This window comes from Astatotilapia calliptera, chromosome 8, assembly GCF_964374335.1.
Source record: "Astatotilapia calliptera chromosome 8, fAstCal68.1, whole genome shotgun sequence".
NCBI classification, from domain to species: domain Eukaryota; kingdom Metazoa; phylum Chordata; class Actinopteri; order Cichliformes; family Cichlidae; genus Astatotilapia; species Astatotilapia calliptera.
Window position 1 is genome coordinate 27,296,882 of NC_137429.1, and position 25,662 is coordinate 27,322,543.

General features: G+C 40.4%; 2 protein-coding genes, 1 long non-coding RNA gene and 1 other non-coding gene across 5 annotated transcripts; 1 reads left to right on the forward strand and 3 right to left on the reverse strand.

Annotated features, from left to right (window-relative positions):
* Nucleotides 1–85: 85 nt before the first annotated feature.
* On the forward strand, nt 86–158 carry trnar-ccu (transfer RNA arginine (anticodon CCU)). Its single transcript has one exon. It is a non-coding gene; the product is annotated as a tRNA-Arg (tRNA).
* A 1,123-nt stretch (nt 159–1,281) lies between these two features.
* On the reverse strand, nt 1,282–1,924 carry LOC145430489 (uncharacterized). Its single transcript, XR_013911059.1, has 2 exons — nt 1,725–1,924; nt 1,282–1,547 (listed from the first exon to the last, which is right to left on the reverse strand). It is a non-coding gene; the product is annotated as an uncharacterized LOC145430489 (long non-coding RNA).
* Nucleotides 1,925–5,163: 3,239 nt separating this feature from the next.
* LOC113027717 (uncharacterized) lies at nt 5,164–12,476 on the reverse strand. Its single transcript, XM_026177442.2, has 7 exons — nt 12,292–12,476; nt 11,206–11,408; nt 9,842–9,943; nt 9,655–9,741; nt 9,374–9,484; nt 8,761–8,884; nt 5,164–8,659 (listed from the first exon to the last, which is right to left on the reverse strand). The coding sequence occupies exons 1-7, from the start codon at nt 12,317–12,319 to the stop codon at nt 6,591–6,593; spliced, it is 2,724 nt and encodes a 907-aa protein (XP_026033227.2). The 5' UTR covers nt 12,320–12,476; the 3' UTR covers nt 5,164–6,590.
* Nucleotides 12,477–13,495: 1,019 nt separating this feature from the next.
* LOC113027718 (uncharacterized) lies at nt 13,496–21,504 on the reverse strand. Of its 2 annotated transcripts, none has more exons than XM_080305675.1 (7): nt 21,278–21,504; nt 19,449–19,651; nt 17,731–17,832; nt 17,533–17,628; nt 17,193–17,303; nt 16,978–17,101; nt 13,496–16,499 (listed from the first exon to the last, which is right to left on the reverse strand). In XM_080305675.1, exons 1-7 carry the CDS (start codon nt 21,327–21,329, stop codon nt 14,542–14,544), a joined length of 2,646 nt encoding a protein of 881 aa, XP_080161801.1. In that variant the 5' UTR covers nt 21,330–21,504; the 3' UTR covers nt 13,496–14,541. The 2 variants fall into 2 exon arrangements, with proteins under 2 accessions (XP_080161801.1, XP_026033229.1); XM_026177444.2 differs by having other exon boundaries at nt 17,193–17,229; nt 21,278–21,497.
* Between the last annotated feature and the right edge of the window lie 4,158 nt (nt 21,505–25,662).

A 25,662-nucleotide genomic window follows, 5' to 3' on the forward strand; every position in this document is an offset into this window, starting at 1 on the left:
CACCACGGTTTAATCTGTATTTATCGTCACGATAGTGCATTAAAATATTGTATTAGAAATCATATAACAACCTACCGCCGATATAGCCCCAGTGGCCTAATGGATAAGGCACTGGCCTCCTAAGCCAGGGATTGTGGGTTCGAGTCCCATCTGGGGTGATGTATTTTAAAATGAATTTAGTAAGACTTGGTAGAAAACTTGAAATTTAGACCAACACAACTGCTGGTTTATGATCAGCGGAATCCTGGAGGGTCGCTCATCTTTATTTAATAGGGAACTGTAGCATTACATAGCCTAATGTGGCAGTTCTCGAAGTGAAACATGAATATATAAATACAGCAAAAATAAAACGTCATCAGTGTTCAGTTATGTTCACACCAAACGCCGATAGTACGTGAACAAAAACGCGCCAGACGCCCTAAATGACAGCATTTGCTCCAGGAGCTGCAGCTGCAGAGCGCCTGTCCATCTGCACGGTATGGCAGTCCTTTATTGATACTTGTGCTAATAAATGCTAAACTATTGTTTATACACTGCTAACATGGATGTGGTATGCTATCAGTGAATGCCATCGGAGTTTACTGATAGCAAACTGTGGTATGGAGACGACTGTTTATAATATTTCTAGTGATACTAGACTCATCAAGTCCCGATTTAATTCGATGTATGCTGTTATCAGTGTTTGCAATGATAGCATGGCTGTGGTGTCATATCAGTGTATGCTCTCGGTGTTTCCTGATATCAAACTGTGGTATGAGGACCATTGTGGGTTAATCTTTGTAGTGATACTCACTCCTTTTTGTTTATTTAGACCTGGTTTAATTCTGGTATAGTTGAAAATTTGTATATAATCCCCGCAGCTCTCAGACTCTATAACAGGGGTCACCAGCCTTTCTTAAAACTGAGAGCTAGATAAAATTGTGAACAGTTTGGTTCACTTTTAGCTATGTGGTTCTATCCAGCATATTGTATCATGATAAGCTGTCTTATCACGGGTTAATTTTTCAAAAATATTAACAATGATTTAAGCAAGGAAAGGTCTACATGTCAACATACAACTCTTTATTTCTATTAATGTCTTACTTCATTCCTACCTGATTGACATTGTTTTATTGTAACAACCAACGATTTATACAGGAAAATAATGTCTATTAACAAGGTTGCCCAAACTTTTTGCATCCCACTGTATTAGTATATTTTGTCATTAGTATAATATGAAATAAATTCTACATGTGTCAAGTCGTGTGCCAACATTTGCTGTGTAGTAGAACTGAGACATCAGTCATTATAAAAATTTATTTGAAATAATATTAAAATTCTCAAACAGAAAATCATTAAACATAAATATATAAAATATAAGTATTTACAGAGAGACAGGAATAAAAAGGACCAGCTGATCTCCAGAGCAGGAACAAGGCTGAGGAGGAAATGCTCCATTGGAGACTGGTGTGGACTCTTCAGGGACACCAGGATGGCCAGCTCCACCACCGATGGACCGTCCTGGGACCCGTCCCTCATCCGCCTCAGAGCTGTCCTCCTCTGTGGGCCTGTAAAACAGCACAAAACACAAAGAAATGAGAAGGCTGCTACTAGATTTTCATTTTCAACATTGAAAAAAAAACCAAAAAAAAACAGGATCTAATCAGATTGGTTGTAGATATTTAGTAAAGGTGATCACAGGCAATCCCACAGAGTAAAGAGCTATCAGTGCTTGCTGTACATACCTGTGGGTGCAGCAGCAGGAGCTCAGGGACTGGGGAGCCAGGAGAAGCAACAGGGGATGCTCTGCTGCAGAATCAGTTGGTTCTATCAATACAGTATTAAATGTTAACAGGTTGAATACAATAATCATAGAGAAAGTATATACAGTGGTCCCTCCTTTATTGCAGCAGGGGTTCTCAGAATAACTAGCCCCTGGCCACGCACTTTATACACTTTTTTCCACACACGAACATTAGTCACAGTTCTCACAAGTTGATTCTCAAAGTGCAAACCTTTGTAGATTGCAAAACGTAAAAGTATTATTATGCCGCATTTTGTCTTCATCTGCCCACCACTTTCGTGCGCCTTTTTCCCTCGCGGTGCAGGTGTCTATTTCCGAATGAAGGTCATAGTTATGGGTGTTTTTGTGCTGTTTTTTCTATTGGACGTGATGGTTATCAAAACCAAACATGATAAATTTGGCAAGCGCAGGAGACACGACATGGAGGAGATTTGTCAATCAGGCTGCAGAATGCAATGCTGTACTGTGCAAAAAAAAATCAGCGAAAAAGCGAAGCAGTGACGGGTGAACAGCGGGACCACTGTGTGCTGTTTATTAATAAACAAAATATATTCCTATATGACAACATGCATAAGAGCAGAACAGCATTTGTACATCAGTGGGAAAATAGCGGTGGCTTGCTAGCTTTTGTGCGGCTTCCCCGGCTCAGTGAAAAATTTCTAAAGACAAATGAATGAACTTACCAGGTTGCCCGATCTCTTCACATATCTTCCTCCAAGCTCGTCCGTTATATTCCTGTCTCGGTACAGAAAGCAGCTGGTGTCATACAGCTCCAGGTGGTTGATTAGCCTTTCCTCCATACTGAATGAAGTATGAAGGGCTTTGGCTGGATCTGCACCTTTGACCTAGGTCAGAGCCACATCACCAGGCTCCTGATGGGTTGTCGCGGCGCGAATTGACGCTGGAGTTCAGATTTTTCCAACTCGAGCGGTAGACGCGATACCCGCGTATGCACAAAATGCAACACAAAAACTGAGGCGCGTGGTTTTATTCGCGAGTCAAACGCGCCAGACGCACTGCTGTGACGCGCGTTTCAAGCGTTTTTGCGTTTTCGCGACGCAAATCTGCTTTTACATTGACTTTACATGTAAACCTGATGCTCTGGTCGTGTCTATCGAGTTACCGTAGCCAGCTTAGTTTTCTTCACAACTCCCGTGGAAGCCATGTGTGGAATATGATTCTCTTTTATCTTGTTTATTAGATTAGGGTCACTTATACTTACCTTTGAAATATCTAGATATACCACCTTCTTTTAATTTGGCATTTTTGATGATTTATCACTGCACTGACTTCTAGGTAACATAAGATAAAAAAAAAAAAAAAATACCATAGCAATTATTCCAGTGCAGTGGTCCCATATGGACATAGAAATCTTAAAATTTTAATTTTATTATTTTTGCCAGCAATCCTTTACATTCTCTAAAATGTTCTAAATGCTTAAAACCAAGTTAGTTTAGTAATCCTGAATTTGCTAATAGCTATTTTATTCTGCCATTTCCAAATTCTGTTAAATAATTGTAATTATTTAGGTTTTCTAATTTCATAAATGCAACAAACATGGTAAAGTTGATAGCTAGCTAGTCACATATTAAAATGTTTTATTTACAAATAGTAGTAATGCTAATTTATGACTGTTATCATAAGACATTCGTCTTTGGCTCTCAGCAAAGGCTGTCGCACTTTTTCTCCTCTCCTCCTCTCCTTTAGCTTCCCTGCTTAGCCTTTTATGTCCTTGTCTGGTCTCGTGGTTTTTTTTGTATTACTTTTCCCTGGAACACTCTCTCACAGTCTGTTCTCTAAAACCTAACAGAGGAATTATGGATTTGGATTTGATCAACTGGTCTCTGAATGCAATTGACACCCCTTCTCAACGAGAAGTCTGGGCTCGGGTGAGCCTGACTGCTGAAGATATCTACCTGTTCGGAACCATGATAACAGGGTTCTGGCGGATCGGAGCTGGCTTGGCCCTGGCTTATCGAAGAATTAAGGAAGCGGAACCGGCTGTTCAAACCCCATGTCCATGCAAGGACACCTGGGTTGGCTGGAAGACTGTTTACTTAGCCTGTCGGGGCGAAGGACACTGTCTCAGCTGAACTCTGGACACACACACACATACATATACACTGATATGCACACACTGATCCCCCCTCCCTTTCCAAATGCCTTCGATGCTTGTGCCCTACCGGGGAAGATGGCAGTCAACTGGACCAGCGCAGACATGCTGCAGGACCGGATGCGCTGTCTACACCGGCTCTCTTACCCTTTACCCGCCCCTGTTGCTTGTCTTGTGTTTCTATGGTGTATTGATAGTCATGTGCTTTTTGTGCTGAGGTGTTTTTTCTGTTATCGAACTGTTCTCCCAGTAGGAGCTCAGTCTGAGTGGAGTCTTTTTTTCTCCTCCTCTTACCTCATGTTATGCATTTTCGTTTTTTTCCTGTCAGCCTACCTTTCTGACATGTCTCCCCAATGTGATGTTTGTGTAAACTTGGTCAGAAGGTTCCTTTGTAAGTGCGCATGCGCCATTAGCGTGCTGCCTGCTGTAACCCTAATTTCCTTCGGGATTAATAAAGTATTCTGATTATTTCTGATTGTGTCAGCATTTTTCAAATTAGCTGGCAACTAACCATTAAAGGCTACTCTCCTACGAGTGCTGCAGCAAAATCCTTTTTGAAGACAGACCACACAGGAGATTCATGGATGTTGTAAAGGAGGACATCAAGAGAGCTGCTGTGACCTGTTCTTAGCATCCTCTGGACACGTCACGATGAAGGCTTCCTAAACAGAGCAGCTGAAAGCAGACATATGCCTGATGCAGCTTTTAATTTTTTAGGTCATCTAAAATTTTAAAACCTTTAGATTATGATACAAAAACCTTATTTCACTTATCTATCTTTGGTTGACTGTTGGTTGTCTAAGTTTATCTCAAACTGTGCTTATAAAACTTTTGTGGTTTACAATGCAGTCACTTGTAAAATTCATAACATTCTAATAAAAACTCTCCTACGTTTACGAGAAACCACCGATCCATCACAATCCACCGTGTTATTGCTATACAACAAAGATGAACAAGTCACCAGCATTACGGACTGACTGGCCAGATAGCTGCACTGGTGTTTTTAACCACATGGACCGGTTGTTTGCTGGATTTGGGGCAAAACAACTTACAATTTGCATTTTATACATCAGAAATGAACTAACTGAAAAGATGCAGCAGACAGTGAAGTTAATGTAACATTGTTAAGACTCTGAAGTTGGGTGTTCCTGACTGGGATTCACCTGCATCTTTGGCCATCTAGTAATACGATGGGGGGGAAAACCCCATCGTATTACTAGATGATATGATATTGAAATTACTTGTGTTAAATAACTGACACTTGGAATCAAAGGTTCAATTTATTACAGAAAAACATAATCAAAGGTCCCATGAAACCCACTTTCAGTGGAAACATTTTTATAATCATGGAGGTGTAAAATCAAAGCTGTGAAAATGTAACTACTGCTATTTGTCTAGCAATCTCACAACCTCTTAGCTTTACAAGCTATAAGAATTTTTTCCAGTAGCCAGTTTATTTCAAAGTTAGTGAAAGGACAGAATGTTGCCTACATTGTAAATGTAGGTTGATGTAGATGCTCTGATGTTCACTGCATGATTTTCACAGCAGTCATTGTAGCCTAGTCTTCTAGCATTAGGTCGTCTGATGTACTAAACCATAGGCTGTCAGCACAGTTCCAGGTTGGTGATCCAAACAGGAATATCAACATGGACTAACCCAACAAAGAGACCCATATCAATTTTAATGAAGACTACTTGTTTGACAGCCCCTACTGACAAAGAACTGAAAAAAATTTGTGCTCTCAGTCAAAAGCCACAAGACTGCTGACAAACAGTAATTTTTCCTCAAAGAATGCAAACTCCTGATCTATATCGCAGCCGCCAGAGGTTATTTTGTGTGAGTTTTGTGTTTGTTTTAATATGTTAAACAGCTGTAAACGAAAAGCTGTGTTGTGTGATGTGATGTTGTGTGAGGGTTGTGTGACAAGTAAGCCTCCAAATAACCTAGTAACCTAACCCTGTGTGATACCTAAACACTCACTGGCTTACTTTTATATTCTGTTCGCATGTCACCACTACAAAAAAAAAAAAATCACATTAGCATGGTGAGTCGCTAATCCGAATATCAGTTTGGTTTGAACAAACACAGGTCACAGCTGTGGGGGAAAACAGCGATAGCAGAATATTAGAAAATGTGAGAAAAGAAAGAAAGAGTTAACAAATAAACAGTGATTGGGTGTGGGTGTCTGTGTTTCCTTCCCCTGAAACGTGCATAGGCAACTGCATTTCTAATTCATCTTAAAGCTGCACTTGCTAAAGCAGAGCTCAAAACCAGGAATAAAGAGGCAACAAAAGAAATATAATATGGGACCTTTAAGGGTCATCCCATTTATACATACAAATCTTATGTAGAACAACAAATGTCTCTGTAAAAAATACAAGTTACATTTTCATAATGCATTTTCATAATGCATTTTCATAATGCACAACGCAATTACACACATTCTAGCAATCCAAAGCTGTGCCAGCCATAGGAAGAACAATAAGGCTGATAGTTTACAGAAAATGTCCTTCAACTGGAAAACTTAGTCCATCTCTTCGTCAGCATCAACAAAGGTGTCCTTTCAGTGATAGGTCAAATCATCAGCTCTTCACTCTTTGCAAAGTTCTGGTCTACACCTAACACCAACATCCTTCAACATGGGCTGGTTATGCTAAAAATCCTTTTGGAAATATGTATTATGTCACAATGATCTATGCATGAACAAGTCTCCTGTGTCGTTTTAAGCCATGCAGGCTTGAAAACCCCTTATTGCACACTGCACAAACATATGGCCGTTCTCCAGTGTGGGTTCGCATGTGTAAAGTAAGAAAGCAAGATTGAACAAAGCCCTTTTCACAGATGTTGCACTTAAATGGCCTTTCTCCAGTGTGGTATCTCCTGTGTATCTTTAATTCTGCTGCAGATCTAAATGACTTGTCGCAGTCGTCGCACTTGAAAGGCCTTTCGCCCGTGTGTATCAAAGTGTGCCTCACCAACGCGTCCTTGCCAAAGAAGCCCTTCCCACAGTGCTCACACGGGAAGCGCAGCCCTTTGTGATGAAAATTGTCGTGCTTCAGGAGGCACCTTCTTGAAGTGAACGTCTTCCCGCACTGAGGGCAGGTAAAGATCGGCGTAGGTTTTTCAGTCACGGGTTCGCCAGAGTGATGCACACGCTCCACATGTCTCGTCAGCGTGATGCCATGCCGGAATTTCTTGCCGCACTCCCAGCACAGGAATGGGTATGCCTTAGTGTGTTTTTTCTGGTGCTCCACAAGGTCAGAGTATGAACGGAATCTTTTACTACAATGGGAGCACTGAAATGGTTGGTAACCCGTGTGCTTCCACTCGTGTCTAATGAAACGCTTCAAACTGGCAAATGTAGTCTGACAGTGGGAGCAGGTAAATGGCTCGGTGGGGTTGTGGACGTCGATGTAGTGCTTATGAAGGGCCTTGAACACTGGGAAGTTCTCCTCACAGCGGTTACACTGAAAAGGTGTGTGGGATTCTTTGTGCATGGCCAATGCTTCTGAGTCACGTACCAGTTTCATACACACCTCACAGTAGAGCGGGTTGTGAGTCTGTTTGTGGGAATCCAAAGTTGATTTGTATCTGAACGCCTTGTCGCATTCATCACACCTGAAACAATGCTTAACATCATCAGGCTTCTCAGGATCAACCTGCTGCTCATTGTAGCAAATGTTTCTTAAATGGAACCTAAATGTTTGTTTGCACTTGAACTCGACACTGCAGTGAGGACAGTAGAATGGACCCTCTAACACACTCTTCTGTTCTTCAGGGCTCTTCTGCCCTGGTTCTTTGGAAGCCCTCTCTGCAGGGGGAGAGTAATCAGGATCCTGGGTGGTATTGTCAACTGGCTGCTCTTCATTTGTGTCGTCGCAAGGAACCCCGCTTGATGACTGTTCGCCTTCGTCTGCTGGGGTGTCTTGCTCCTTGGCTTTCCTAACAGCCTTTGCCTTTGTCATGCTTGCACATCTGTGCTGCTGCAAGGAACGTAAGCTCTTGTAAAGCTTCTTGCATGAAGGACATGTAATGGGCAGCTCCTCGGAGTGCTGACTCATGTGTCGCTGCAAGAACTTGGCATGACTCACCACCTTGCTGCAGACTTTACAGGTTCTCTCATCCAAGTCGTTGCTTTTGGCTGGACCTTGGGGCCCGGCAAACTTTTTGGGTCCACTGCTGGTCGTACTGGAGCCCGGTGTCTTCCCAGATTTCCTCCACTGTGATAAGTACCGTTTCATCTTGAGCCCTCTGTTCTTACGCACTGATCTTTCTAACAGTGCGTCACTTTCTGGTGTTTCTTTTTTGCCCGCCACTGCACTTTCCGGTTCAAAGTCTTCATCTACAGGACGTTTCTTTTTTCTCCCACGTCTGTTTGGCTTCTTCTCCACACCATCCAGCACAGTCACCTGGCCATCCTCGCCGATGATCAGTGTTCCTGATTGGTTGTCATTGCGGTCCTCTGCCATTTCGCTTTCGCTGGCCTCAGTGCCTTCCACAGTATCCATAACTACCACTGCATCAATTTCTGGTTTTACCTCACCAGTGAGGCCAAACCACTCAGGTTGCACACACTCCTCAGAGTTCCCAGTTCCCTCCACATACACCTCTTTGTTCTCAGATTCCACTTCCATCTCTGTGCAGACAGTATACACGAGACTGCTCTCTGCATCCGTTTCAGTTTGCTCATTGACAATCACAACTCTTTCCACAGGAGGGAGACACAGGGCAGACAAAATGCCACTGTCAACGATGAAAGACTCTGAAAGGAACAAGAATCATGAATGAATAAAACAGATTCTGGGGAAAAAAACAAAACAACATGTTGAGAACTGATCCCATGTTTTAAAATATTCAACTCACCAATGTCCTCTAATTGGGTGAGATCTTTTTGATTGTCAAGCAAGACTTTGAGCTCCTGAGGCTGAGAGAAAGCCCCAATGCATTCATTCAGAACAGATGAGGTGTCGTTGAGCAGAGAGGCAATCTGATGAAACAAAGGCTTAAGTAAAATAACAATCATAAGAGTCAAAAGCTCTGCAGTTTCTAAACTTTTGACACAATTCTTATTTTTTTTGTTCATATTCTTGTTTTGCTCTGTAGACCTACTATAAGCTGGAGGGTCAGTCTAACATAACCCTGGAACAGATTGAGAACTGTTTGTAAAGTCACTTCTCTAAGCTCCCTGAGGCTGCATAGCAAGAGAAGGAAAAGTACCATCACCAGCAGCCATGACAGACAGTGAAGATGGACTTTGTCTGTGTGATGATAGACCTATTATAACAAATAAATTAAAGTAAAATGAAGTATTTTTGCAAATGAGTTGAATTGTATGTGTACAGCCTTTCACTACTCAGAGCTGCAAACTGAATGCAAGAGATCACAAAAAAGGTAACAAAAACAACTAACAATGCTAAAAAAAAACTAATACTACAAGGAGAAATGCTCTTTGCTCAATATAAGACATTAGATTTACCTGTTGGAGAGTTTTGGTTGGAAGAAGCTTTTCCAGTCTTGACAGAAACAACCACATCAATGTCTGGATTGCTTTGTCATATGTGGGACCAAAGTCTCCAGGGAAAACATCCTACAACACAATTCAGTTTTATTTATATAGAGCCAAATTACAAAAACCATTTGCTCAAAGCAACAAATACAAACGTACAATTTTATTTTATTTTTTCCTCAAAAGGGATCATATTAACAAGGACCTGCCACCAATCAATCACATTGTCTCCGTATTCAGTTTTAACTCACAATGAAGAAATTTCTTCTCTCTTCGGGATCTCTCAGCAGATTTTGGACTAGGCCCATGAAATGAGAGTCTGACACCGGTTCAGCATTCTACAAGTAAAGAATTTAAAACAGAAGAGGTCATCGTGGAACTTCAGATTTTAACGAGGAATACTAAACGTCACAGACACAAAAAAAGGTTTTCACCCACCTCCACGCTCCACAGTGATCTGAGCTTCTGCATCCGGTCGAGATGTGGTTGAATAACCTGCAGGTCCGCAGTGTCATCAGAACGACACAGCTCCAGGATCAACTGCAATCACCATTAATAAGCGAACAGTTAAGAGAAAAGATGCATTCCATTCACTCTGTGTTCTATAATGAATCTCAGGAAATGCTTCATGTTTAACATTCAACTTCTTCTTTTATTTAGAATAGAATAGAATAGAATTCAACTTTATTGTCATTGCACATGCACAGGTACAGGGCAACGAAATGCAGTTTGCATCCATCCAGAAGTGCTTAGTGATATAGATATATTACAATATATATTAGCAATAACATAGATATGTAAGTATATTACAGAAATGGGTCTATTATGTTATAATGTACACGGTATGAAGTATGTTGTGAATATTCTATAACTATAAGTATGTACAGGCTGTAGTGAGTACAAGCTATGTACAGGATATGGACAGGATATAAATATGAAAAACTATACAGAATATGAAATAAATAACTTTACATGCATGCATGCATGTATATGTGTGTGTGTGTATATATATATATATATTTGTTATTTACTAACTAATCTTGAAATGACTGTTCAGTACAGAAATGAAGCCAAACAATCATGTTTTACAGTCCCGTGGTCTCAGCCTCAGATACTCAACTAATCAAAGTGATGTCATGACAAAAATGAATGACCAACAAAACATTGTTTCTCCTTCATTTATGTCACACAATGCTGTATGTAACGTTTCTTGCGGTTAGTATCATGGTTGCTAGGCAACCTGAACAGCACGACGAAGGCTAGACCGTCCCATTTCACAAGCCTCTCACTTCCGCACTTCTCATACTTACAGTACGCACCGTACGTAGTGCACGTACTTCAAGCGTGCGGTCTCTTAATTGGGACACAGCCATACTCTCAGTGAGTGAGTCAAAACAAAGACTGTGACAGCTTTAAGATAACGACAAAGGCAGCTGCAGGCAACCATTAATCTCTCTAAAGGATAACTATCATTCTTTCTCAACTTAGTGGGTTCCGCCTTTTGAGGTTTGGATTAAACAAACTAAGAAGAAGAATTGTTTATAGTAACTGCTGCAATTAAAATTAAAACCCAATTTATCATTCAGCCCTACTGCATACATCAAAGGCTTTTTTCTGTTTAAAAGCCACAATTGTTGATCAGATGAGTCTTCAGCTTCAAACAACACACTAACCCACCTACTGTCACCCAAGGAGTATGTAATTAAAATGTATGTTAAGCTGCTAAACAAACAAGTGACAAAATACATGTATTAGTAACATGCTGGAGCGCCATGCGGAGCACCTAGATTCTGCCAACTCACTCGTGCTCTGAGTCCCAAGACGAGTTCAGCGCGCTGCCTCGTAGAGAGAAGCTGAGGAACAATTTCTGTGACCATAAACACAAACTCCTCAAGCAGCCCATAGTCTGACACAACCTTCTGCTCCACAGTCTGCCAGATGGCTGCAGAAACCAGCCGAATTGGTGAGACCAGGAGCCGCAGAGCAGAGAGGGGAAGAGAGGGGCCTGCAAGGAAAAAGGCATTTTTTAAAAAAAAGTGCTTGAAAGGCAATATGCAGTGAGAGTGAAGACAGGCCAACAACACAGACTTTCCCATTTAAGTTGTCAATGGAGTGATGACCACAAACTAAATTCCCTTTATTTAGTCACAGTCTTTATATTGGTTCCAAAAGAGAAAGGAGATTCATGCATAGTATACCAAATCAAAATTTTGTGAAGTTTTTCACACAAAAAAATCCCATCACGAACTTACCAGCAGGATTAAAATAAAATGTTTTATTTTGGCTCGAATGGCCATTATTACCGATAACAAAACTAAGGTCTCACGTAACATTAAAGCGGAGTTATTCTTCACAGAAAAACACAAACAAAAACAAAAGCAACAACAAAACGCTTAAATGCCGAGCTCCGGATAAAGCGGATGTGCCTGCTACTTTCATTTCCGTAATCTACTATTGAACCACTGTTACATATCAATTTGAATGTTTAACAGTATAACTGCTTGCATACGTTGCTAATATGTTTGCATATCCCCTTCCCCTCCCACCCAAAACCCCCAAAGCAAATACATGAATCAGAGATTTACTCAAAACAGGCGGATTCACTTCAACGAGTGAATTGCTGTCAATGACTTTTCCTAGCCTAGCCTAGCATTATCTAAGTACTATGGATAACTAATACTCACAAACGCTGAGTTAAAGAATTAAGTCCAGCAACGTGTTTCCAGGCTAGTAAAAAGTAGAAGCAGTTTGTATTTTTTTAGACACAACTCTTTAGTAAAATAATAATATAATAATAACGACCGCTACGGCTTTAGCAATGCTATTCCCGCGCGCGGGCTAGATTGCGGCCTAGCCAAACAAAATTGTATACAAGCATTTAAACTCACCAGGTAACTCGGAGACACCTCCGTCCATGCTGCGAGCTGTCTGCAGTTACATTACAGTCAGAGAACATGTAATACTGTGACCGAAGTCAAAGTAACGGTTTTAAATGGGTTGGAAGCCAGAAAGCGAAGTCACACAACTGATCTTTGTGCGTCAACTGTTGCCTTTCGTTCCATCTACAATAACTGTCCGACAACGGGAAATAGTCCTGTTATTCGTTCCGCATCGCGTTTTTTTTTTACATTTTATTTTACTGTGCTTTTGGCCTTTCGATCTCCACTCCCCTTTGTTTCTATATGGCTAATAAAATTGCGAAATAGGTGCAGGAGCAACTTTGGTATGGCCATGTTTAATTCCTTAACAAAGCGTGAACTAAGCAAGCTTTCCACTAATTTCTTTTAGTAGTCTTCAGGAATGGTTCTCCAGGCTTCTTGAAGAACATTCCAAAGCTCTTCTTTGGATGCTAGCTGCGTTTTCTTCTGTTCTCTGTAAAGGTGATCCCACATCTTCAATAATGGGATCAGGGGTCTAGGAATGCAAATCCATGACTCAGAGTGTCCATGTGTAGTGTGTGTGTGTATTTGTGACAGTGATCTGACAGTAGTTTTCTGCATTTAGAATTTCATCAATTTTATCAAGATCTCCAACGCTACTGGGTGCAATGCCACCCCTAACCAGGACAGAGGGCATTAGACATTAACTGTTGTACCTCTCTCCTGACTTTTACAAATTAATGACAGTTTGGACCAAAGGTTTCAAATTTGGATTACTCCATATGGTCTGACACCTTAGCCTTTCCTCCCTTTTTACCTACCGAAGAAGCATAGAATTCACATTATTTTATGTGTACTAAATTAAATGCATTATGGATGTCTAAATTAGTGAAAAATGATGGCTCAACGAAAAGATTCAAAAAAAGATGAGGCTAATTGAAAGGGATACTTAGTTTTTTATAGTTATCTGATTAAGTCCTCAATATACACACTGTCTAAACATCGTGTTAAGAGTTTAGAAAATAGAAAGAAAGAAAAATGACCCAAGCCTGCCCTGATCCTAATATTAGCTGAAAGAAGAAGAGGCAAGCACATTATTATCAACTTGCTCTTCACTATAACACTTTGTACCGTTGTCTTTCCTTCCTTCTTTTATTTCTACACTAAAGAGTTTCTTCCTCTTAATAAAAAATCATGCAATCATTTTCGCATGTACATTTAAGTAGTTTATTGTAATCTTGGGGTTTACCAATTTTCAAATACAAAAAAACCCCAAAAACATGAGCAAAGCCCCACAAAATGAAAGATCACTATTTTAAGTGAAAGCTTCACCATTTTAATTTTTTGATAAAAAACAGATGAAAATGATCCACAGAAGAAGCTGAATGCTGCTCACTTTTCTGCTTCGTGCCTAAAACACATTATACACAACATGAAAAAGAACAAAACATATGATGTAAAATCAAACAAACTAAATAGTTAAAAAAATTACACTGCTAAATACAAAGTACACATGAAACAAATATGGTAATTCTTCATATGAATTGAAGTTGGGAGAAGACAAAGATCTTTATACACCGAGCTGAACTCGTTCACCTCCAGTATGTGTCCTGCATTTTTATTGTGTTTACAGTGTTTGTTTGTTTTTTTCATTGTACTGTCAGCTGCTGACTTAGACAACAGTCACCGCAGCCTGTGCCCCACACAGAGATAGTACATTTAACTGTGGGACTGTAAGTATTTTACATGCTGGAACCACTACTTTTTCAGTTTCATCGTAGACTATTTGAATCTGTGTGCTCCTCTTTCTGTGTAGCACAAAGCAGACATTTGTCTAGGTATCTTTGTGAGGTAATTCACTGGCATCAGTGTATTCACACACTTTTTACCTGAGGTTTAAGCATCTAAGTGCCTAACAATAACCTAAAACGTACTGCTAACTTTACCCCTGAACAAGCATTTGGAGGGTTCTCAAAGTGGTTACAAAGTTAGCTGGACATGTTTTGATTCTTTCTCTCTCTCTCTTTTTTTTGTCCAGTTGGTTGGTTTCCTGTGGCAGTGACCTTTGTCATCGCTCACTCTTGGTAGACAAGTGGTTCAAATGAAAACATACATACTTTAAATAGTAAATAGGGAATTATTTTGCCAGCTTTTGCAACATCTGCTCCTTGCTGCCCATTAGACAGAATTCAGATTCAATGCGCATTCACACCAAGAAGCTACTTTCCTTAACCAATCAAGCATTCCTGTGTCACGTAGTTAATGTGTAACAAATGTATGTAGAAGTCTTTTGTGCCTGAACATGCTGTAGGCCTTTAGGAAGGCCTTGCCGCAGATATGGCAAACAAATGGTTTTTCTCCCGAATGTATTCGAGCATGTACATTGAGATACCACATTTTTACAAACCCCTTTCCACAGATGTCACATTTATACGGCCTTTCTGTGGTATGGTGCATGAGAATGTGTTTCTTAACCTCCGAGGTTGATCTGTAGTACTTTTCGCATTCAGGCACAGTGCATTTGAAAGGTCTTTCTCCAGTGTGGATTAATTTATGCCTTTTCATCGTTGATGCCGAAAGCATCTTCCCGCAGGTCGGACATGGATTACGGAACAACTCGTGTAAGTGTTTGCTCCTCTGGTGCTTTTTCAGCGCTCCTTTCTCTTTAAAGGACTTCTCGCACTGAGAGCAAGAGTGCTTCTTCTCATTTCGAGACTCGCTGTGGATGAAGTGCAGGTGGCGCAACATGTTGGACTTTTGGGCGAACGTCTTGCCGCACTCTGCACACAGATAGGGTTTCTCTCTGGTGTGGACCCTCTCGTGGTACATGAGCTCAGAATCACATTTGAATCTCAGGCTGCAATGAGAACACCGGAACGGCAGGTGGCCTGTGTGGTGCCATTCATGTATGATTAAAAATCGCAGCCTGGGGAGAGTTTTGGGGCAATGGCTGCATTTGAATGGTCTGCTGACTTTATGGATGTTTTCGTAATGTTTGAGTAAGGGCTTGAAAAGACTGAAAGACTTGTCGCAGCGGTTGCACTGAAATGGAGTGTGTGAAACTTTGTGCCTTGCCAGCGTTGCAGCATCTCGAAGGACCTTTCTGCATACGTTGCAGTAGAGCTCGTTGTGGGTCAGCGTATGCTTTTGCAGAGCAACTTTGTACTTGAACGCCTCTTGGCATATGTCACATTTGTAAAGATTCTTGACTTCATCTGGATTCCCTGGATCTACATGCTGCTGAGCATATTCATAACAAGTCTTATTCAAGTGCTTCTTCAGAGAGGATAGGAGTTTAAACCTGCTATCGCATCGAGGGCACGCGTAGTCATTGGTGGGAAAGTGGGTTTTCATGTGAGTTCTCAGGTTTGTGTTGACATGCTCTTTGCAGATAAAGCACTGGATTAAACGAGTGTGTTTGGTAGAGCTATGCTTTATGCCAGCAGTGCCCCGATTTCTGCTAGAATCTGACACATCTTTAGGACCCAGGAACGAAGGGTCCTCATCTGAGCTGCTACAAACTGAACCACTTTCAGGGAAACTGTTAACAGGACTCACAATTGAAGACTCATCGTCTGAGTAGTGAGACCATGAATCAGTTACACTGGGACTTCTACTAACAGTGTTATGACTAGAGTCCTTATCCGAGTAGTAAGACCAGGAGTCATCTTCACTGCAAGTACTGATGGGAGCCATGTATGAGGAGTCTTTGCCTGAATCCTCATTGTCTGACAGCATTTGAGAAACCCTCTCGAACTGTTTTGCTTTCGTGGAAATAGATTTGTCAGCAGGTAGGGCCTCTCCACAAAGTTGCCCTTTCACCTCTTGGAGAATCTTTTTCATTCTTAGGCCTCTGTTTGATCTCACAGGTCGAGACTGTAAAGACAGTGGCAGGTCAAGTCTTCTTAGACGAACGTGGCACTCTTTGATTAGGCAACAAGAACCATCTGTCTGACTTTGAAGATTTACATTTTCGGCATGTTTTGTTGAATCTCCTAAAGGCAACTGTGTTCCATTGTGCTCAGGAGTCCAATCACTTTTACCATCATTGGTCTCACACGTCTGCTGTTCTGGAGCCAGTGATTCCTTTTCCAAATCTGATGAAAATAACAATTCATCCAAAATGCTGCCCTTTGCTTGTGTTTTAAGCGTTTCTGTTTTTTCTACACAGGGAAGGTTTAGAGCTGAAATGATCCACTCACCGTCCAGAGAACTATCTGAAAAGACAAAAAAAGGTGTCATATAACAGTGAACAAGAACAGAGCTCAACACCCAAGTGCCATTCATTATTACATTATTGCACACGTCATACTAATCTGAGAACATTGGATTTATTTTTTTGACCACAAAGCAGCAATCCCACAAGCCAAATACACATCATTAAAGTGGACCGATTAAAAATCAGCTCCTCATTTTTAACGTCAGACTCTACTAGAGTAGCTTTGCATGGTTCACAGTTCAAAATAATCCTTATTTGTCTTATACTGGTCCTTTGTTTCAGCCTCGCAGTGAATCTGCTATCTGAAACAAGTTGTTTTAGCTACTCAACAGACCTTTAGGGTAACTTTCCTCCGATTAGCTGTCCTTGCAAACTGCAAGTGGGCGGGGCCTTTAGCGCTCACAGCCAGAGCCATGTGCCTGAGATGGCTAAATCAGGGATATGGAGCTAAGAGTAGAAAATCTGTAACTACTTACCTATATGATCTAGTTGGCTAAGGTGTTTTTGATACTGCAGCAGAGTTTTGAGCTCTTCACACTGAGACACCAACTGCATGCAGTCCTTGAGAGCAGAAGAAGCTTCACCAAACATGGAGGCAACCTTTTGAAAATGAAAAAGAAAGAGCGGCGTTAACATTTGTTAATCTAGCTTAAAATATAATTGGGTAATGTTGAGTAGCACTTTTGTGTACCTGCTGGAATGACTGAAGATGAAGAATCTTTTCAAATCTGGATAAAAACAGGCACATCAAAGTGTGAAGTGTTTCATCATATGCAGGACCAAACTCTACAGGGAAAACATTCTGAGAAGCACAAACAAGAAAGCACACCATGAACGTCCAAAACATACAGAAATATCACTGCACCTGGCGCTTTTAGTAAACTCAAAAATACACCTTTACACATACTAGACTACTTTACCACTACTACTACTTGAAAATGAAAGTACTCCAGCTTTGATAATAAAATAATAACACTTACATGGTATTATTATCTAGGATGCAAAAAAGCAGTGAAAAAACAAATACAGACCTGAAAGAAGTGCTCTCTTTCTTCAGCATCATTCTGCAAGTTCTTTACAAGATCCACAAAGTTTGATTGTGGCAGTTCTACATTAGTACCACCAGCCTGCATAATTCATAATAATAACAATTAATAATGATAATAAGCTGTTTTGGGAATCTAAATTATACTGTCACGATAACAGAAAACAAAAACCAATGAAATCACCTCCACTAGCCATGCATTGATGAGCACTTGCATCCTGTCCAAGTGTGGCTGGATGATCTCAAAGTCAGCAGGAGCTTCACGCTGGTATAACTCCAGGATCAGCTGAGAGCGCAAAGAAACTGATGTTTAATAGAGTGACATGAACGATCACCATTTCAATTTTCAAGGTGTTGGGCAACCTAAATCATCATAAATGAGACTGTAAGGTCCTGAGAGACCTGAGAAAGGATTATTCAACAGTAACCTGCATTGTTTGCCAGCATGCACGGCTTTTATCAGCAATACAAACAGGTAGCACAACCTGTCCCACTCACTTTTGTCTTTTCAACCATTTTCCATAAAAGAAAACGGGTTAGACAGATCAGGGAAGATCCAGAGCAGAAATGAGACTTCCACGTGGAAATGTAAAAAAAGCACCAACACTGAAATAAGTCCAGAGGGGATCAGCCAAACTTTGTTTTGGTTTTGTGTGGAAGTTTCTAGTCATGCTTGGTATAGTATTTCACCTTAGTGGCTTAATTGCTGAACGGCACAACTAATTAATTATTAATATTCTCAATGTTAAGATCATCACAGTTATTAATCACAACTATTCATTGACTGTAGACAAAACTGTTCTACAGCACTGTCACGTAGACGCTACTTTCACATTCAGATTGAGGGGACTTTCCCGCTAATGTGTAAATCTTTGCATCACCAAAGCATGAAGCCAAGTTGCCTCTGATGCCTACACTGAAGCATACGTGTGTGCACGAATTTAAGACTTTGTTTGTTATCTGCACAAGTGCTATATAAATATCAGCCCATTGTCTTTTACCAAATGGAATGCTACCGTGTTGGTGATTTCACTGCGTGTTTTGTGAGCTTGATGGATACGCCGGCACTCTGTACAGGCACGATTTTATGGACATTCACGTTGATGTTGAACGATTCACATTGTCAACCACTGTTTTTCTTGGCCTCTGTATTCACCATACTGCAATGGGTGAATTCTTTGAGATCCAGACACTGCTCTGCACTCTACACTTATTGTAATGGTTCTTGGGTAACATCACTTGATCTAAATGCCCTTAGTCAAGTGTATTCAGGAAACTTCACAATGCGTGGCGCTTTGTGACTGGTATATGCAGACACATCTTCAGGTGGTGATTTAGGGAGTGCTAGATTTTCTTATGCTTTTTGATCATTTAATTACAGGAAGCTAGGAAGTAGATTAATTCTACAACCATATTAGAGTTATCTACTTAAAGATTAAAGGTTTGAGAAGTAGAAACATGGCTGTGTTTGCGGCAGAATGCCTGAAAAAATTGGATCTAATTGGACATTAGATTAGTGGAAATCTGGATTTTGGACTGCATAATCCAAGTGTGACAATGTTGACTGTGGATACAATGTCTTCTGAGACACAGAGAAGGTGAACAGATGGTATCTTAGTGTGTGGTTCCCAAAAGGAAGGATGTAGGAGGAGTGGTGATGGCCACCCAATCAAATGACCTAGAACCAACTGACATTCTGTGTCAGAGCACAGAAGGATGGAAAAGCAGCCAACTGTTGGATGTTGGAAATGCTCCAGTCCTCGTGAAGCTGGTTGCCAAAGAATAAGAGAACAAAAGGCGTGCAAAGCTCTTATCGACGTAAAAGACAATTATGACGAAGGCAAAAAAGTACAAATCCATCAAATCTACAATGACTTCATTTGCAGATGCTGATAAACTCACCCGTGCTCTGAGGCCCAGGCTGAGTTCAGTCCGCTGGCGGCTGGTGAGCAGCTCTGGAAGAATGTCTGTAACCATAGACACAAACTCCTCAAGCATCCCGTAATCAGCTATAACTTTTTGCTGGATGGTCTGCCAGACGGCTGCGGAGACCAACCGAAGTGGTGGGACCAGGAGGCGCAGGGCAGTGAGGGAGAGTGTTGCACCTGAATGTGAACAGAAGTGGGTCATTTTAACATCGGGGATAAATGTTTTATTATCAATATCCATAAAATGAACCATAACTTAAACCCAGACACAAATACTTGGCTTAACACAGCTGTCCAATTGTTTGTATATTGTTTAGTGGTGACCTTGCTCCAAATGCTGCTCATCGTCTGTTTTGTAAATGAATAACTCATTAAAACTGACTGTTTTGACTAATATTGTTGTTATTATTATTATTACTACTACTACTACTACTAAACTAAAATATGTCATTTGGCCCATAAACTAGTTCCTGGTTTATTGTGCAAATTTTCTGACAATGAGTTTCATGAACATGGGATTTACTAAACTGCAGGGCCAAAATATTGTTTTGCTCTTTTGCTTTGTGTTCCTTGATCCTTTCATAGCGAAGCAGTCGCATATACATATTTAATAAACTCATATATATATGGTGGTGTTTAGCCCCATCGCCTAATAGCAAGAAGGAATCCACTGGTCAGTTGAGGCATGTTCTACCCGTTGCCTGCACAATACACAGACATCTGTAGTACTCAGTAGGCTGGCCAGTAATGAACTGTTGACATACCTCGCCTCTGTCAGTGCACCCCAGGGTGGCTGTGGCTACATTGTAGCTTGCCATCACCTGTGTGTGAATGAGTGTGTGAATGGGTGGATGACTGGATGTGTAAAGCGCTTTGGGGTCCTTAGGGACTAGTAAAGCGCTATACAAATACAGGCCATTTATCATTTACCATACAACATTAAATCAAATCTATACATCTGTTTGAAATCTACTCACAATTGAAAAATACAACATACTGTAGTCTACTATTACTTTATGATCAAATGAGTTTTGGTCAGAGTGTCACATTTAAGAATGCAAGTATTTATAATGCTCATGACAGATGGTAGCATCGCAGCCTCACAGCAAGAAGGTCGTGGGTTCAAATCAACCAGCCAGTTGGGGCCTTTCTATGTTCTCCCCATGGTTGTGTTGGCTCTCTCCTGATACGTCTGCTTCCTCCCACAGTCCAAAGGCATCCAAGTTAGGTTAACTGGTGATTCTACAGTAAACTGGCCATAGGTGTGAATTTGAGCGTGATTGCTTGTCCATCTCTCTGTGTTAGCCCTGCAATAGATTGGAAACCTGCCCAAGGTGTAGACTGCCTCTCTTCCTATGAAAGCTGGTACATGGTCCATTGTAACCGTTTATAAGTTTGTTGCAAAATTTCCACCAGAGTGCATTTAGATTAAGTCAAAAGAACCCACGACAAACATCTCCAACATGTTATGGAATCCCTGGCATCAAGAACGGAAGCAGAGACCACTTTAAATGAAAGCGTTCACTTTAATTGAATTCGGTACTACAACTAATACCAAATTCATTTGTAGACAGTGCCTATGTTAGATGTTGCACGTATTTGCATAAAGTGCCTATTCAAGAAAATGCAGGCAGTGTTACTCATAACTGTGCTATTTTTATTCGACACTAAATCCCCAATGTTTTATTACTACTCATCAGCGTTTGTGAAATATCTCCTCCGTTAAAATGCCACATAAGCAGCTTGTTATTCAGACTGTCTGACTAAAAACCAACTCTTTACAGTGATGCTAGGAAAACTTACCTGAAGAGTTAGTAGATTTCCCTTCTGAAATATCATTTTCCATCCTGTTCATCCACTGCACTCGATCGCACACAATCAGAAATTAGCTATAAATATAGGGGGGTGTCCTTTCTTTTCTACTACTTCTCCTTTCTTCGTCAGACACGTTAAAAACGTCACTTGTTATTCATGACAATGACTAAAACCAACGCGACTTAAAAATGGGGGGAAAGAAAAAAGCTTGGTCCGACGACGTTTTTGTTCCGGGTGGCTCAAATCGATGGTTCCGAGCACACTCGTCATATAATCCAGCCCCGTCAACATGTAACAGCTAGTGCCGTGCGATACTTCAAAATCGGGTATTAGTCTGATACCAAGCAAATACAGGGCAAGTTTTGCCGTTACTATAAAGGCCACTTATATAGGATAGAGCAGTTATGAAAAGAATAATAATCAATTTGCATTTTTTTTCTTCTTTTAATGATCACTAAATCACTATGATTTTTCTTTCTACAGTAATTAACAGAACAAAACTCACCCCTCTGCTTTTATTTTCTTTGTTTTTTGGAGACTTATAATTTAAATGTGTCTGTCTCTAAAGCACTTTGAGTTAGCTTCTGTTTTTTAAATGTTCTATAGTCTATAAATAAAAAATATGTAAATAATATAATAATAATAATATAAAAAAGCACAAAAAGGTTAATGCATTTTTCGCTGATTGGTTGGTTAAAAAATTCATTAATCTAGCGAATGATTGAGCAAACAGTAGAATCAGCAGTCTGTTCACGCACCACATTTAATGAAAATATGTCTATAAATCTGCAGTTTGGAATAGTATCATGCTTAAGAATGCATTATTGTCTGCATTTTATTTAAGTATTTTTTTAAAAACAAATAGTCCGTGGTGTAGTGGTTAGCAACTTCCTTCTCCAGTCCAAACACATGGGTTAGGTTGTTTGGTAATTCTAAATTGGCTGTAGGTTTGAATGGTTGTCTGTCTTTATATGTTTTCTCTGCAAACTTATGTCTTGTCTCTGTTGTCTCCATATGTACCCTATAATATAAGTACATACAGGTTTTAGAGCAACTTGTGCTCTCATCCAGGTGTTTCTTGAATTTTTCACCAAGACAATGCATACCAGGATATATGTGTCCAGTCTTCCTTCATTCTATGATACTAGCCAGCACTCTGTCTTTACCAGTCATAGTCTCTACATCCAAAGTTGTGTTTCTTAATGTTTACAGGCCTTCCAAATACTGCACAGACTTTTTTAATGACCTCAGTGAACTGCTGTCTGTGATCTGTGTTGATTTTGACTGTGTAATTATTGCTGGGGATTTTAACATTCATGTGGACAACCCTCAGGACAAAGGGACTAAAGACCTGAGTAACACTCTGGGCAACTTTGGGCTGACTCAGCATGTAACAGAGGCCACACATAATAGAGGACACACTCTTGACCTACTGATCTCCAAAGGCCTGAGCATTTCAAAGGTTACTGTGTCTGATGTGGGCCTGTCTGATCATTACTGTGTTTTCTTTGAAAGTAAAATCTCAGCCCACACAAATATATCAACAACAGTGATCACAAAACTGAACACAGTAGTGCAATTTTTAACCAGGTCTTCCCATTAACACCTGACCTGTCCAAAGGTTCAGTCAATGAGCTCGTCAATAGCTTCAATGCTAACATGTTAAATGTAATGGACACTATTGCTCCCATTAAGGTGAAGGTTATCTCTGGAAGGAAAAAGTCTCCATGGAGAAACTCCACACTGGTGAAAAATGAAAAAAGAGAGTGTAGGAAAGCTGAGCGCAGATGGAGAAAAACAAACCTCCAGGTTCATTATGACATCTATAAAGAGAAACTTCACAATTATAATTTACAACTGAGGAATGCAAGGAGGTCCTACTTCTCTGACATCATCACTAAAAACAGCCATAATGCTCGGGTCTTATTTTCTACAGTTGACAGGCTAACAAACCCTCCTGTGTCAGTGGCAGCTGAACTTCATTCGACCATGGCCTGCAATGACTTTGCCAAATTCTTCACTGAAAAAATCCAAAAAATTAGACAAGCAATTGGTACATCAACAGCAGATCCAGGATATGTACTGTGTCCACCAAAAAACTGTTTAAACACCATGAAACAGTTTCACCCTATTAACAGCAAAGACCTGGAGGACATCTTAGGTCAACTGAACTCCTCCTCCTGCTGTTTAGATGTCCTGCCAACAAGTTTTTTCAAAAAGGTCTCAAAGACTTTAGAGTCAGACCTGTTACAGATCGTCAACTTTTCTTTATTATCAGGTGTGTTTCCAGAATCACTAAAAACTGCTGTAATCAAACCTATACTGAAAAAGGACAATCTTGACAAGACACAAATGAACAACTACAGGCCGATCTCAAATCTCCCGTTTTTAAGTAAGATCATTGAAAAAGCAGTTTCTCAACAGCTCAGTTACTTCTTAAAACAGAATAATTGCTACGATGCCTTCCAGTCAGGTTTTAGACAGAACCACAGCACTGAAACCGCTCTGACCAAAGTGTTTAATGACATATGTCTGAATACAGACAGTGGAAAAATGTCACTCCTAGTTTTACTGGATCTCAGTGCAGCATTTGATACAGTTGACCACAACATATTACTCAAACGACTGGAGAACTGGACAGGTCTTTCAGGAACTGTACTAAACTGGTTCAAAACATACGTAGAAAACAGGAAATACTTTGTATCAATAGGTAACTTCACATCTGAGCAGACAAGTATCACATGTGGAGTTCCCCAAGGTTCCATCTTGGGACCCCTTCTGTTTAACATCTACATGCTCCCACTGGCACAGATTATAAACAACAACAACATAAACTATCACAGCTATGCAGATGACACACAAATATATATCACAATGTCACCAGGAGACCGAGGCCCTGTACAGGCTCTTGGTAAATGCATTGAGGAAATCAATGACTGGTTGTGCCACAATTTTCTCCAGCTAAACAAAAACAAAACTGAGGTAATAGTCTTTGGCGCCAAAGAAAAACGATTACAGGTCACCAGAGAACTTCAATCTATACATCTAAAAACCACAAACCAGGCGAGAAATTTGGGTGTAGTGATGGATGCAGACCTAAACTTAGAAAAACACATTAAGACAATAACAAAGTCAGCTTACTATCACCTCAAGAATATATCAAGGATAAAAGATCTGATGTCTCAACAGGACCTGGAAAAACTAGTCCATGCATTCATCTTTAGCAGGCTTGATTACTGTAACAGCATCTTTACAGGTCTACCTAAAAAATCAGTCAGACAACTACAGCTCATTCAGAACTCTGCTGCTCGAGTCCTCACTAAGACCAAAAAAGTGGACCACATCAGTCCAGCTCTGAGGTCCTTACACTGGCTGCCTGTCCGTCAGAGGATAGACTTTAAAGTTCTGATGCTGGTCTATAAAGCTCTGAATGGTTTAGGACCAAAATACATCAATGACCTCCTGACCCAGTATGAACCTTCCAGATCCCTCAGGTCATCTGGATCCGGTCTTTTATCAGTTCCCAGAGTCAGAACCAGACACGGAGAAGCTGCATTCAGCTTTTATGCTCCTTATATCTGGAACAAACTCCCAGAAAGCCTCAGATCAGCTGAAACACTCAGTTTATTTAAATCCAGGTTGAAGACTCACCTGTTCTCAGCTGCATTTGAATAAAGCACCAAATCCACACTAAGCTTAAATTTCAAAACTTACATTTAACTACTGATTTTATCTACTGTTCTGATTTTATCTGTTTTGATTTTATATACTGTTGTTTGTTTGTTTGTTAATTAGTTAGTTAGTTTATTTGCTTGTTTTATTCAATTTTAAATCATGCTTTTTATTTGTTCTTGTTTCTAATGTCTCTGTAAAGCACTTTGAATCACCTTGTTGTTGAATTGTACTATACAAATAAACTTGCCTTGCCTTGCCTTAAATGCGTCCTCTCACCTCTACTGCTTTCCTTCTCTCTCACTGCCCCTTAGCATGCCTTCCATCTTTTGTCTTCTGCCAACAGCAGCACAGTTTTGACCAGCAGTGAAAGCACTCGTTGTTAAACTGGGCCTTAACCAATCCGGTATGAATGGAAATCTCATTCTGTATTATTTGCATGCTTAATTTATATCAGATGCACTTCCTGAGGCAAAGTTCCCCATTCATCAGGGCTTGGGATACTAGGAGTACACTGGTGTGTGCCCCCCAACATGGGTGGAATACTGACACCAAAAAGGGAAATTCCAGTATATATGAAAATGCGATGAGCTTATTAGACTTTCTGCATCAGCGGATAAAAAAAAAAGTAATAAATCTGACCGTCATGTGTAACGTCATAGGAGCAAAACTTGAGTGGAATCACAGTACTAAGACAAATG